This window comes from Lacerta agilis, chromosome 8, assembly GCF_009819535.1.
Source record: "Lacerta agilis isolate rLacAgi1 chromosome 8, rLacAgi1.pri, whole genome shotgun sequence".
Taxonomy (NCBI): Eukaryota; Metazoa; Chordata; class Lepidosauria; order Squamata; family Lacertidae; genus Lacerta; species Lacerta agilis.
The window spans coordinates 3,933,753-3,948,564 of NC_046319.1; the positions used below are offsets into that span (position 1 = coordinate 3,933,753).

General features: G+C 44.2%; 1 protein-coding gene across 2 annotated transcripts; it reads left to right on the top strand.

The window, feature by feature from the left end:
• The first annotated feature begins 6,475 nt into the window (after nucleotides 1–6,475).
• Nucleotides 6,476–12,048, top strand: BOLA3 (bolA family member 3). 2 transcript variants are annotated; one of them, XM_033159099.1, is made up of 5 exons: nucleotides 6,476–6,563; nucleotides 7,290–7,416; nucleotides 9,516–9,604; nucleotides 10,252–10,365; nucleotides 11,937–12,048. In XM_033159099.1, exons 1-4 carry the CDS (start codon nucleotides 6,522–6,524, stop codon nucleotides 10,321–10,323), a joined length of 330 nt encoding a protein of 109 aa, XP_033014990.1. In that variant the 5' UTR covers nucleotides 6,476–6,521; the 3' UTR covers nucleotides 10,324–10,365; nucleotides 11,937–12,048. The 2 variants fall into 2 exon arrangements, with proteins under 2 accessions (XP_033014990.1, XP_033014989.1); XM_033159098.1 differs by lacking the exon at nucleotides 11,937–12,048 and having other exon boundaries at nucleotides 10,252–11,109.
• Nucleotides 12,049–14,812: the final 2,764 nt, after the last annotated feature.

The window sequence follows — 14,812 nt, forward strand, 5'->3', positions numbered from 1 at the left end:
TTCTCCAGCTTGCTTGCTTGCTTTTATAGTTAACAGCAAAAAGTTATGACTTAGTCCTGCATACCTTAACCAAGGGAAAACCCTTCTTGGACCACATCTGCATCTCAGTGTAAACAGGTTTATTCTATAGATGTTAATATTGAAAACGGGCCCAACCTGTTGAAGGTTCATAGTGGAGAAGGGAACCAGGATCTGGCCACACATGGATTTGCTACCCTTTAGTCTAAAATGCCAGCTTCGTTCTGCTACTTTATGATGGCTTTTTCTTTGTATATTGCTATTTGTGAGTAGTTGTGTCTGAAAGTTTTACAATATATCTTTTTGGTGCTATTTATTTTCTCTCTCACTCTGTCTTTCACTTTCTCTCTCTCTTTTGTTCACAAGACTTGTTTTAAATGTGTATAGAAGCCAGGTTTTCATCATATAATAAGCTTGCTGTTATCACAATACATACAAAAAATACCTCAGAAACAGAGTATTGTGGCAACCTGTGATTCAGTTAATAGCTAATGGGATTGATACAAATATTAGAAACAAGGTGTGTATTTTGTTACATCAACACTGTACTTGTCATCTTATAAACTGTATGGCCTTTGTAGTTCTATTCTTGGGCAAGTTCTCACTTTCAAAATAATGAAACATAATGAGGAATCAGTGTACAGAACTAATAAAAAGGTGAACTGGGAGAGCGGTGCTTTCATTTCAGTAAACAGTAGATTTTACTGAAGTACCTCAGAACAGCATGTGGCCCACATGGGAAAGCATTTTGAGAATTAAGATCTTAAGCAGCTATATTATCAGTAATCAAATAATAGTTTCTGCACGTTTGTTAAAAAAAATCTGCCCCAACAGAATGTTCTCAAATTCTTTTTGCTGCAGAATTTGCAAAGGTTTCCAATGATGTTTTGATCTGGGAACAACAAAATCCTGACTTTATTCATCACCACCCCTCCTCCCGCCAGCAAAAAGTGCATTATTTTTTCAAACATGCCACCCAGTTGGATTACTCCACTAAGTAGTTTTGAAAATGCAGAAATAACAATGCTGGGTGGACTAAGAAACAGATTCCAGGGGCAAAGATGAAATGTTGGTACTAGATTGGGACAGATCCTCAGCATTTTGCTCTTAGAGCTATACCACTTCATACCGCTTCATAGACAGTATGTGACTTGTTTTCCCAGACAGCAAATTATAAATCTTACGGTAACTAGCAAAGCGCAACATTCCTGTATTCTCTTATGAAGGCAGTTCTCTGTGGAATGCAACAAGAGTCTTGCCTGCATTAAGAATATTTCATGGTCAAGATGTGAATTGTTGTTTCTCTTTTTTGCCTAAGAATAGTAAAGCAAATTGGCCAATTTTATCTTCTGCTCCAATATCAGGGATATATTTTACAGGTGATTTTTGTTTGCCATCCTTTTCCTCCTTTTTTGACACCTGTTGTTTAGAGTTTACTCACTGCTGTTCAATCTTTGGGAAATGTCTGCTGTCCAGCTGGCTTTTGATTTTCTTTTTGCGTGTAAAACTAATTAAAAAGGTATAAAGCTGACTTCTAAATACTTTTTTTAAAAAAAATGAGGAAAAGAAACAGGTTGGATTTGGCAGACTAATTCAGTTTAGTTAACCGAAGGCTGTAACTTCTCAATGTATTTGATTTCTTGTCTCTTTGAATTCACATTTGGTAAACGAGACCTCCAGTGGAGGCCACCTTGTGGACCACACTTGAAGATTTCTTTGTTGATTTGTGACTTGAAATGAAGTTTATCTGGGGTTGGTTGACAAATGGTAGATTTTACAATGTCTCAAGGCAATAGGACTTGTGTATTAAACTGTAGATATCCTTAGTATGGTAAATTTATGCTGATAATTTTATTTTGTATAATTTCCCCTTCTTGTCTTTATTTTTTTTTCCTTTCACACTTCTCCCTTCAGTGTCTCTGAAAATTTATTTTTAGGATGCCTAAAAATTGCAAATATGGACCCTCCTTTTTTTAATTTGTATTTTATTATGTTACACAACCAACTGGTTTGTGAAATGTATTATTCCTGATATCTTTAAACTATTGTGGGTGTTTTAATAAATTTTATATTTATTTTTTGCACTCAAATTCTGTGTGTTTTTTTCCTCTCCATCTTCCAAACTTAGAATTTCTTATGCCCCACATGCCCAGGGCCTCAGAGGACAGAATCCTGCCCTGGCCATGCTGACAAACTCACAACTGCGTGGTCCTCCTTCATAGACGACAAAGGGCACGTGGGATACCTGTCCTTCACCCTTCCTGATGCACAGAATAATGTGGCTGGAATGCTTGCTCAACTCATTTGGCTAGTTTCCTATTATTGGGGTCTAAAACAGCATTGGACACAGTCAGTTTTCCTGGGCATGCAGGTGTGCTTACACCTATCACTCTTTTTGTAAATCCAAAGTTTGTCACCCAGCAACAAACACTTCCCCAAACTCATACACCGAAAGAGGGCTTCATTCTATGCCAACAGATTTACATGCCATGTCAACCTCCTCACCCATGATCCAGTCGTGGATGACAGGCGTTTAGTTAAAATGCTTTTATTCCGTTTTTGAGAAACTCATTAACAAATCCAACAAAATGCAAGTTGATAGTTGCTCCACCAATATTGAAAACAGTCTTGGTGAGTTGCAAAGGAGCATAACTATTGCATGCTAACAAGTCTCCCAAGATTTCCATGCAGTTGTGGTGGTCTTTGATGGATGGTGGATGTTTTGTTCTCAGCAACAGCGGCAGAGCAAGCCAGCTGGCCGTGGGGATGAGGCCAGTCGCCCATGGGGAGGGGCGAGCCGGGGCAGGATGCTCCACAGGGCCTCCAAGGAGTCTGCCTGCTTCCTCCCACTCAGCCGCCCTACAGCTGGGGGGGAGGCAGTGGCCGGATCGTTTGGGGCAGCGTGGAGCCTACGAGCGCCCAAGCCACCTCGTCACTCTCAGGAGAGGCTCAGGTGCACTGCAGGCCCCGTGGTGAGTGCCACCTGGCATTTTGTCACACCCCCCTTCATGGTGACACTCGGGGCAGTACACCCCCATTGCACCCCCCTTCCTCCGCCTCTGCTCAGCAAGCCTGACATTGGGCACCCACAGCATTGGAACAGGAGGTCAGCTCCCCTAGATAGAGTGGGGAGGGGAGCAGAGGGGGCAAGAGCTTTGATGTAACTAGCCCCCTTCCACCACTCTGCCTACCACTACAAAGATGGCAGCCTTGCTCACCCCCTCATCCTAGACACATAATTCCATCTCTAATCACAGCGATGGGACACAACCAAAAAAAAAGAAAGATCCAACCATCCCAGCCAAAACCCAGCTCACCTGTCACCTGGTGTGTTGCAAGCACACGCCCCTGCCTCTCACCTGGCCCAGGGGAACTTTCCCACTCCCCACTACAGGCTCTCAGTTTGAGTAGGTCAGGTAGGTTTGTACAGCACTCCACCATCTACCCACCAACCCTTGGGCTACTCCAGACTATTCTGATCCAGAAATGGCTGTACTTGCCTTACCAGGTAAAAGGCAGGCCTAGCCACTGATGTCATCTCAGACTATGGACCTGCCCTTTCAGAGGGAGTATGACCCCACTCATTGTTGGCAATTGACCAATGACCCAGAGTCAGGAATCGGCCACCCACAGTGCCGTCACCTTGTCAGTATTTAGGGTCAGTTCACTGGCCATTTAGCCCTTGCCAAGCGCAGCATCTCCCAATTCGGATGCTGCAGAGAAAAAACTGCTGGGGACTGAGAACGCACCCCAATGATCTCCTGTGAAATGGTCTTTTAGTCTTCGTGGTTGCTGAAAACAGCTCCATCCAGCTCCTCGAATTCTTTGCCATTACTACAGTACATAGCTACATTTCTGACATGTCACAGTGAAATAATAATTGAAATAGCCACCTGGTCATCCTAACATATATTGAGAATAAAAATATAAAAGGTGCACCTGTAACCATGTACCTGTACATATATTGAAAAACATTGCTGGCTCAGCAGTGTGGTGGATCATGGCATAGCATTATGATACTGAACTACCATGTGAGACTGAAAGGAAGACACACTGTACATGCCTAGAGGCACTTTTTACTTCACAAAGTTCACATAAGCTTGATTTCCTTCCTTTGTTCTCTACTTGTACATGGCTGGTCCCAATTAAACCCTATTCTGTTTACATGGAACTGGTTACTAGTATTCATCTTTTGTTCCATGGAACTTATTTGCAAGACAGTCGGAAGAGGATAGCTGCTCTGCAACCTGAGCCTCTGCATATTTACCCAGGAGTAATTTGCACTGAACTAAGGCTACCTAACATGCAAGAAAGCAGGTGTCTGCCTCCCCTTTGATTCTTGGGAAATACCGGTAATAAAAAAGATAAATGACTTGCAAGTAGGTTAAAAGAAAAAAAGCCTATTTAAAACCACTGCAAATTATTTCAAGATACAGTTTTTAGAAGAAGGTAATAGCTGCATAATCATATATAGACCCAGTGCTGATTCTGAGGTTGGTTCTCCTCACAGCTAAGAAGGGGCATACCTAGGAGTTGGCCAGGTTGGCCCCCGCCAATGGCACAGGCCCAATGCAGGGGTAGATTGTGGTCTTTCAAATTTCAGCAGTGCCCTGTGTGAGACCAAAATTCTCTCTCTCTCTCCCTCTCTCTCCCCACGCCATATTTTCTGCACGTTCACCGAGTCTTAGTTGTGACACCCTGCAGTGCCCCCCCCGGCTCAGTGTCCAGTGCAGGGGAACCAGTTGTGCTTCCCTCAACCTGCCTCTACTCAGGGGGTGTAAAAATCATGCCTCTCCACTCTGGCTCGGCATACTCCCTGGGCCGCTCCTCTGCTGCTCTGGCTGGCTGGCTGAGGAGTCCAGTCTCTTCTGGCCACCTTGGTGGAGGGGCATAAGGAACTGGGGGTGGGTGCTGATACAGTTCCTTGCCAAGGGCGCTAGAGAGCCTAAGTATGCCTCTGATGCAAAGTCCAACGCCTGCTTTCCTCTGTGTCACATACACACAAACTGCCTTCCTCTTTCTCAATCAGGTGATAATTAGGGCTACCCCAGGAATCTCCCTCTGCCTTGAGCTTGGAGAGTGACTCTCTGGGCAGTGGCATAGTGTGGATAGCCAATGCCCAGGGTAAGGCAAGCATTGCACCCCCAACCTGTGGAGCGTTAGCACTCCCGGAGTCCCTTCCACCCGTCCAGTATTGAACCCCTTCTTACCCCCAAGCACATGCATTGTATTTTAAGAAAATACAGTACTGATGTTATTAAAGTAAAATACATTTAATGATAGTATACTTAAATGTATTTAAAATCACTTGGTTTAAATTTGTGCAACTTTTTCAATAACAGTCTTGAAATCTCTCTCCTTGGACAGTATTGCTAGGTTACTCAGTCTTTCTTGGCTTATTGTAGATCTTTTGATACGTTTTGATTAAAGTTTTGCGATCCTCAACACGGGATGCACTTTTTTCAGTTGCTGATATGCATTTGGGTGGCATCTTCAACCACCTTGACCCGAGGTCTTGTTTTGAAGTGGGTGCAGGAGGGAAATCATAGGAGGGTTCAGGAACTGCACAAAGACACAAGAGGGTGCTGTAGCCTAACAAATGAGGATCAAGGCAGACTTAAAAGCAAAGCTAACGTTCTCCTGTTGCCTCGATGAGCCAGGATGCCTGTTCCCTAAATGAAAATTTGGAGATTTCGCGCGCATACGGACACAACCTACCTAATGCATGCAGAGTGCTGTGGACTTGTGCTCTCAGGGCACAACAGCTCTCCCAGGATTTCATTCTGTACTTGCAAGAAATAGATCTTTTAGTGTTGCAGCAAGCACCGTTTGTTTATTTCATAAAATGTATACGCTGCTTTATTGGTGGTTTTTTTTTAATGGTTAAAGCAGTTTACTAAAAAGATACAAGAAAGATTATCAATAAGAAAGAATAATAACAATAATTTAAGACTTTAAAAAGTTTAAAACAACAGTAGACTGAAAAGATTAAAACTCTCATCAACTTCCCAAGTATCTGGGTAGGTTTGTCTAAACAAAAGTGTTTTTTATCAGGCTCTGGAAAGCACACTGTGAAGGCATCTGCCTGATGTCAATAGGCCGGGAATTCCAAAGTGTAGGTGTTGCCGCACTCAAAGGTGGAGTTCTTGCCAATGTGGAAGAAGAGGTCCCACGTGGCACCAGCGGCAGAGACAGTTCCGCCCACTGAAGCAGGCCAGAAGCGTATATGGAGTAAGACAGCCTGGAAGGTGTGGTGGACTCTCCCTCCTTGGAGGCTTTTCAGCAACGGAGGGGAGAAAACCGTATGACTCCGAGCTTTCCCTTGTTAACTCTATACTCTTGGGAGAGCCGAAAGAAGGGGAGGCATTGCGACTCTACACGTTTCCTAACTCTGGGAAGCTTGAGAAGAGCCGAGAAGAGAAACTCGGCTGCACGGCGCGCGTGCGCGTGTAACGTCATCTTCCAGCGCCTCTAAGAGCGCTCTCCTCTGACGCAACGGCGCGATGGCCGCCGCCGTAGCTAGGATGGCCGCTTGTCGGGGGAAGGTCGGTGATCTGTGGGCGTAGAGCTGCGGCGTCCTTGGCGACACTCTTCGCCGGAGGCCCTGGAGCGGGGAGGCCCCCGGGCAGGGCCGGGGAAAGGCTGTGCCGCCCAAGACCGCTCCTCTGCCCCCGCCACCCCAGGCGCAGCGCCGTCGCCCCGAGGACAAGAAGAGCCCCTCCTTTGCCTTCCCGCCCCCCCCCCACCGGGGAATAAGGCGAGGCCCTCGGGGAGCCTCCTGCCGCTGCGCATGGTTCCCTTCTTCCCCGCCCCTCGGCTCGTGCGCCTGGCTATCCGCTGCCTCTGGAAAAGCCGCGCCAATCGTTCCCGCAGTCAGAACTTCTAACTTGACTGCGTCGAGTTTCTGGTTTATTCTTTGTAGGGATCCCAGTGCGGAATAGCTTGTGGGAGAGCGAGAGCGAGGCATTTTATTTTATTGCGTGTGCCATTGTGATTTAGGGGATTGTCGGTGGTAGAGCATGCCCTTAGCATGCAGAAGTTACCAGGTTCAGTCCCCAGCATTTCTAGGCAAGGTTGGGAAAGATTTGGGGCTGAAACGCTGGAGAACCACTGCCAGTCAGTGTAGGCAATACGGAGCTAGGTGCAGTGTGACTCAGGTGGTGGCAGCTTCCCATGTTCCCTTGGGGACGTTTGGATCTTTTGCCATGATTATAGTTGGCTTTATTTTGATGATATCCCAACTAACACAAACTCTTTCCATTTCTCGTCAGATCCATTTTCTGCTGCGCAATATAGTGCGAAGCTTTGCTTCACAGACGGAGGGAGAAATCAGGGTGGCACAAGTCCTTAAAGAAAAGTTCCCTCAGGCTGCTGCTATCAAAGTAGTAGATATATCAGGTAATTAGCAAAGCTTCAGGCTCTGTCTGAACACTTGCCATTCTACAGGCTTTCCTGTCATCTGAATCATTTCTGTAGATAAGATTTGGAGAAAGGCATTGCTTTGTGGTTAATTGTAATTTTGGGTTAAGATTTGGGTTAAGATTAAGAGTTGGCATTGGGTACCCCTTAGTCTACCTTGTGGGTTTACATTAGCCTAATGAGAAATACTGTTTTTCTCATTTTGCTTTTGGATGCCTTTAACAAAGGTACTGTATATTGAAAAATGCAGTGACAGTACTCTTAGAGAATCAACATGTAGAGAGAAATGAAAAGGCTAGATGAATTCCCCCCCCCCCCCCCAAAATCTTGTAAATTCTAAGTCCAACTAACAGGCAGTTGGTTGCCTTAGGTTTCCCATGTTGTTGTTCTTTGGTGATCACTCATAGCTGAGTAAGATTGTTTTCCATGAATATGGTCTTAACAGTGTGTCCGTAAGTGACTGTGGAGGCCAATTCTGTAGCTGCAAATCTTTCCACAGTTAGGACATAGGTTTCTGGGCAGAAGTTGATCACGGTGAGGATTTGCCAAACGTGCCTTCCTCTTAGCTCATGCAGAATACAGTGCAGTTTTCATTTGGTATCCACTGCAGTCATGAACATTTCATTTCATTATTTAATATTTTATACCATGTCTTGGCTGCCAAAATACAGCACAGAACACAAAATAAAAATCACCTCTGCAAAATTATAATCAATAATGAAATTGAATGAATCCTAAAACTTAAAAATAAAGTTAAATGTTTGAATAAAATAAAATTTAAAAGTCAGGTTTGGGCCATCTATTAAAACAGGAAGAGCAAAGTGGCCCAGATGTGCTCCTTACTGAAATATACAGTGGTACCTCAGGTTACAGACACTTCAGGTTACAGACGCTTCAGGTTACAGAATCTGCTAACCCAGAAATAGTACCTCGGGTTAAGAACTTCGCTTCAGGATGAGAACAGAAATTGCGCTGCTGCGCCGCTTCGGCAGCAGCGGGAAGCCCCATTAGCTAAAGTGATGCCTCAGGTTAAGAATATTTTCAGGTTAAGAACGGACCTCCGGAACGAATTAAGTTCTTAACCAGAGGTACCACTGTATTCCAAAGCTCAGGCAACACCACAGAGAAGGGTTGACTTTGCTCCCACAAATCACACTAGTGTGAAAGCTGGGGCAGAGCATTGCTTCCCTTGAGAGGATCATGAAAGTATAGAGGACCTGCACTTTGAAGGTAGTTGCCAGGGTGTTGAATTGGGCCCTGGAGCATATTAGACCAGAATAAAAGTGATATTGCACTGTGACATCCCATAGCTCCCAAACATGGTGAGCAGCACCTTCTGTTATCATCAGCTGAGAATCTTAACAGGAAAGTAGCACCAAAGAGAACCCCACAGTATTCTGAAGAGCTAGAGAGCCAGCATGGTGTAGTGGTTAAGAGCGGTGGACGTGTAATCTGGTGAACCAGGTTCACTCCTCTGCTCCTCCACATGCAGCTGCTGGGTGACCTTGGGCTAGTCACACTTCTCTGAAGTCTCTCAGCCTCACTCACCTCACAGAGTGTGTGTTGTGGGGGAGGAAGGGAAAGGAGAATGTTAGCCGCTTTGAGACTCTTTAAGGGGAGTGAAAGGTGGGATATCAAGTCCAAACACTTCTTCTCTCTTCTTCTAGTGTAACCTTGTGCATAATGCCAAAACTGACAAGCCTCCCAACCTAGGCTCTGCCACCTTCATGATCTTTGTCATTGAATTAATAACTTGTTTGCCCTCAACCATCCATCATCATAGGCTTGTAGAATTGTAAAGTTGGAAGGGATCCCAAGGATCATCTAGCCCAACCCCTGCAGTGTAGGAATCTCCACTAGATCATACATTGCAGAAAGGCACAAATGATATATTGTAGAGTTAGTTAATATAAATTGTCATGTGGTTTCTGTTACCATGTGGATTTCTTTCCCTGGTTGATCATGTGACACCCCCCTCCAAAAGCCCCCATTTAAAAGTGATATCAAGTTAAAGTGCATAGGGGATTGTTAAAATAAAATGGCTGAAAATATGGTAAAATCAAATCCATTTTGTCAAGGTGGCTGTGGAGCAATGTATGAAATCCATATAGAGTCTGAAGAGTTTAAGGAAAAGAGAATGGTACAGCAACACCAAATGGTCAATCAGGTAAGCAGGTTAACATATTCTGGGTTGTCTATCTCTGTGTTAATGCAGTGGGAAATTACATTACATTTTCATTGTCATGGATGCTTTGGATCTTGAGTTTTTGAGTTTCAAGCATTTTCCAGGATAATCTGTTCTTTTCTGTTCAAGCTCCCCCAGACTGTTCCTTTTTCTTTGAATTAACTTAATTGTTCAAGTCTTCGACCTTAGTTGGGATGAGCTAATACAAACAGTAGAGTAAATTTTTGTATGGCCAGATGTTTAGAGCATGCTTATAAGTTGCTTTGGGTTGCCTAGGACAAGATAAACTGACCAACAAATACAATAAATAACAACAACAGAGGTGGAGTACTCTGAAGGTCGGGAACAATTCACCTGCTGCTCAGTTCATTGCAGTAAACAGCATCCATACCTGGACACAAATAGCTTCATTTTTGAACTGGTTGGGTTTTTAAATTCCACAATCAGATGGCCAGAAGCACCTTCCCCACTTTGAAAGCAAAATACGTTGGATCACATAGAAGCTGCTACTTTGAAACCTGTCTGTGCTTGAGGGGGTGTCTTGAACCATGCTTGGGTGCTGCCTTCTGGTCTTTGAGGTTGTTTCATCCCACTTTTGTGTAGCTGCTTGCAATGCTTTCTTCTTCTAGGCTTTAAGTGATGAAATTAAAGCAATGCATGGACTACGGATATTTACTTCTGTTCCCAAGCGTGGCAGCTAGGAGTGGCTGACGACGTGCAAGATTTTCATATTCCAGAAACTGGTGAGGCTCTGAGAGAATGCTGCTTAGCACATGATACAGCCATATGCCTTCATTTCCACCCTCCCATGCTTCTCCATCTCCCTCTGATCTACAATCTACAAATAAAATCACTGTGCTGATGTGCTGTAAAATAAGGGTACCTAAAGGCTCGTTTCAAAAGCAGTATTTATTTCAGATGCAGAGGTCAGCTCTCTTAATTGCATTGATTATCCTCTTTTCCCCAAGAAGACTCGTGTCAGAGTATCGTGTGAGTCTCTTTTACCAACAGCTCTAGAGAAAGAATGGAGAATATTGTAGACAGGAAGAAGTACTCCTTGATACCCACCCCTCTTTATGCAAAAGTATGCCAAAGTTCAAGGGAAAATTATAGATGAAATGTGCTGCACTTGTTTCTGGGGTTTATGGCGATTGAGGAGCTCAAAAGGAATTTCAGAACAACAACTACTGAAAGAAGAATGCAGATGCCTTGTACACAGAGTGCCTTCCTTGTAACGAGGTTGCTTTAAACCAGCTGTTCTAAACAGCACAGTTTTCTAGCGTTAAATGATCCTAGCAACATTGTTTTATTAGCTGTGATAAGCAGGGCTGCCTGTCATGACCTTTCTAGGAATGTTACTGCAGTTAGTTTCTTGAAATGTTAAAGGAGGTGTGATCTTTGGTGAAGAGTCATTTGCCATTTTAGCATGAGCAGAAGTGTTGAGTTCTGAATATCTAAAATAAAAATGCTACTTAAGTTTTCTTCCAGTCTAACTGCAAAGCACTCTGTACTCTAATAGTATTGTATAGTGGGCTGCACTGGAATACAAAAGGGCCTTTTTGGACTGCAACTACAATTAGCCATATATCACACTGTGGTCTTTGGGAACCACCAGTACCATTGCGATGCAACCCACTGTAATATCGGTATAGGATCCTTTGCACGCCCTGCAGCAAAGTTGAAAGGGCAACAGCATCACTTCAAGCCACAGAGAATGCAGCAACAGCATTAGATAAACCTCAGCAACCATGGCAACGTTGCTGACACTCACCAATTACACTGTAGCATTGGGATGCCTTCACATTAACCTTGCATGCCAGGAACCAAGCCATGCATAGTGACAGTGTATCCCTGTAATGCCATACTGCTCACCACACAGATGAGACTCAAACTGGCAGATACTACAGCACTTTCAATGTTGTTTGAACCACCGTGGTGTCCGCAACACAAGGCAAGTTTATTTATTACCACTTTAATAGTGTATCTTCCTGTGTGTTTAAGGTAAAGGTAAAGGGACCCCTGACCATTAGGTCCAGAGTCGTGTCCGACTCTGGGGTTGCAGCGCTCATCTCACGTTACTGGCCGAGGGAGCTGGTGTACAGCTTCCGGGTCATGTGGCCAGCATGACTAAGCCGCTTCCTGGTGAACCAGAGCAGCACATGGAAACGCCATTTACCTTCCCGCTGTGTCTTTAGTTCTCTGTAAATCTCCCTGGAATCAAGAACTGAAGGGAAGATATATACATGTTTTCATTACATAAACAGTCCAGCACTCACTGCAGCTGGGGGATTGAATCCCCCTTTTCCACATGCAGAGCTTGCCAACAACAGCCTGTGTTGAAAGGGAAGCAGAATGAGGTGCAGAGGAGAAGGAAGATGGAAGCCCCTAAGAGCTGCTGTTGATGGTGGTCAATTGCCATTCATACTCAACAGTTCTGAGCACTTAGCCAGGCAGAACACAGTACGCAATGTGAGCATTGGATACCACCTGCTAAGTGATTGATGTTACAAAATGGCTGTGGAACGTGATGGAGCAGATCATACATCTGTGCCTAAACACACTTTTGTCTGTCTTTTAGTCATGTTAATAGAGAGAATCGTATCACCTTATTGTCTGTTGGCACTATAAAACACCCACTGTGATCCTAAAACAGCGTGTGCTACAACCTTTATCACAGCAATGAGAGCGTTTATTCAAATAAAGCATAACATCATTTTATCACTGAAGTCTTAAGACTTGTTTTGGAGCTGTTTCATCAGAGAATCTTGAGTTCTAGTCAATTATTAATTCATTTTCTTGACTGCTTTCCACAAGAGTTTTAAAGCAACTTACAAACACTATAAAAATACTGTATTTAAAATTGGCAATTAACACACTAAAATCCCCTAATCCCCTAATATTTAATAAATGAATGAAACGATGGATAAGAATGCCTGCAGGAGCCGTAATGACCTTAACATTCAAATGCTTGGGAGAAGAGAAACATCTTCATTTTGTCCCTGTTCACTTGCACAACAGTGAAACTATGGATGGACTTAGGGGACTGGCCTGCAAACAGACTGGCTTCACATTGTAATGAGAACAGTGAAAATACAGTATTGGCGTAAAACCAGTCCCCACAAGGGGGAGAGTGGAGCCGTCCTTGCTTCATGGTACAAGCAGGAGGAAAGCAAGATGAGCTTAAAGATAAAGGTAAAGGTACCCCTGACCATTAAGTCCAGTCGGGGATGACTCTGGGGTTGTGGCGCTATAGGCCAAGGGAGCTGGTGTTTTGTCCACAGACAGCTTCCGGGTCATGTGGCCAGCATGACTAAGCCGCTTCTGGCGAACCAGAGCAGTGCACGAAAACACTTATTTACCTTCCCACCGGAGTGGTACCTACCTTTATTTATCTACTTGCACTTTGACGTGCTTTCAAACTGCTAGGTGAGCAGGAGCTGGGACCGAACAATGGGAGCTCAGCCCATCTGGAACCGCTGACCTTCTGATCGACAAGCCACCCGCTGTGTAAGATGAGCTTACATGTCTCTTATTATTTCTCTTCCTCCTCCTTCTCAGCACATTACAAAGGTTTGAGGCTAGCTTGAAACTTGCAGGGGTCTTACTGGCAGAGGAGATTGTCCTGCTGTCACCTCCCACCTCTGGGAGTGGCCCTCTGGCAAAAACGAGTGTGTAAATACCAGGTGTTAGACCTGCTTTTCACGTTTAGTGGGCAGTATTTGACTCACTGCTAGAGATGTATGTTTTTGTGGCAAGAATAAGGCAATGAGTGGTTGTGTTGTGGGGGTGGAGAGTATTGAGAAATACAAAGCGTATAACTTTCTAATCACACCTTAGCACACTTTGCTGATTTAAGAGCATGGTAATTTGTTTTGCAAACAGGCATGTTCAGCAAATATACAAATTTATCTTTACATGGCATAGAGCACCCTTCCCCAACTTTATGCCCTCAGGCTGGTTGGGCCTGATTGAAGTTGTAGTCCAAACCATCTGAAGATCACCAGGTTGGGGAAGGCTTGCATAGAAGTCCATGCTACAGAAAATAGAACCCAGCACAAATTTCTCACATCTCTGTCGCTGACCTTATTTAACACCAGCTACTGTGTGGGAAAAGCCACTGGGAATTGTGTTACATATTATAGTGGGTTCTTTGCCAAGCGTTCCAGAGATTTTTTTCTCCCTGCTCGCCTGGGAGACTAAAAGCAGGAGAGCTATCAAGCAAGGTCATCTGAGGCTAAGCATCCATATGCACATGGAGTACAGTTGCCTAGCAGGCCTTGATGAAATCAAAGAATTGTAGAGTTGGAAAGGATTCCAACCCCTGCAAAGCAGGAATCTTAACTAAAGCATCCATGATGGCTGGCCATCCAATCTCTGCTTCAAACCTCCAAGGAAGGAGAGTCCACCACCACCTAAGGAAGTGCATTCCTGATGTTCAGTTGGAATTTCCTTTCTTGTAACTTGAAGCCATTGGTTCGAGTCCTACCCTCCAGAGCAGGAGAAAACAAGCTTGCTCTGTATTCCATGCGAGAGCCATTGAGATCATTTGAAGATCATATCTCTTCTCAGTCTCTCTTCCAGGCTAAACATACTCAGCTCCTTCAACCATTCCTCATAAGGCTTGGAATTGTTATAAAATTTAGAGTGCACACACATAGCAGGCATACCACAGGAAACCAATCCTTCACCCTTCAAAATTTAGGAAATATTTCCTGAGAAAATTACACATTAGTTTAGCACACAGAACAATCCCCAAAAGCCATCCTGACTCTTGACTAAATATTTCCTCTGCAGGAAATTAAGGGCATATTTTGTGTATGAATAGCATGGGCCTGGCACCTGGATTCAAGAACCAAAGTATTTACCATCTCAAAAGAACGGCCAGACTGCCCAGGTAAAGCTATCAGTAAAACATTATCAGGTATCCTGGCAAAAAGGAGAGAAGCCACACAATCAAATTTCTGTCCTAGACTGCCTTTCTGTGATTTATATGTGATGCTTTTAGTGCATAGTCTTTGGCTAATGGGTTGGGCAACGTCTATAAAGGGGCTTGCAGTCATTTGTTCCGGGTCTCTCGCCTCCCTGCAAGGAGGTGGGGAACTGTGTTGCAATAGAAAAATAAAATCTGCCTTGCTTTCACTAGCTCCTGCCTCCACCCATTCTTCTCTGACCGACTTATGGGACTCAAGA

Excerpts from the sequence above, each read along its gene's own strand:
- BOLA3 (XM_033159099.1), top strand. The coding sequence starts at position 6,522 with ATGGCCGCCGCCGTAGCTAGGATGGCCGCTTGTCGGGGGAAG. Across the intron at positions 6,564-7,289 it reads TGGCCGCTTGTCGGGGGAAG|ATCCATTTTCTGCTGCGCAA; the intron begins GTCGGTGATCTG and ends ATTTCTCGTCAG. Across the intron at positions 7,417-9,515 it reads CAAAGTAGTAGATATATCAG|GTGGCTGTGGAGCAATGTAT; the intron begins GTAATTAGCAAA and ends CATTTTGTCAAG.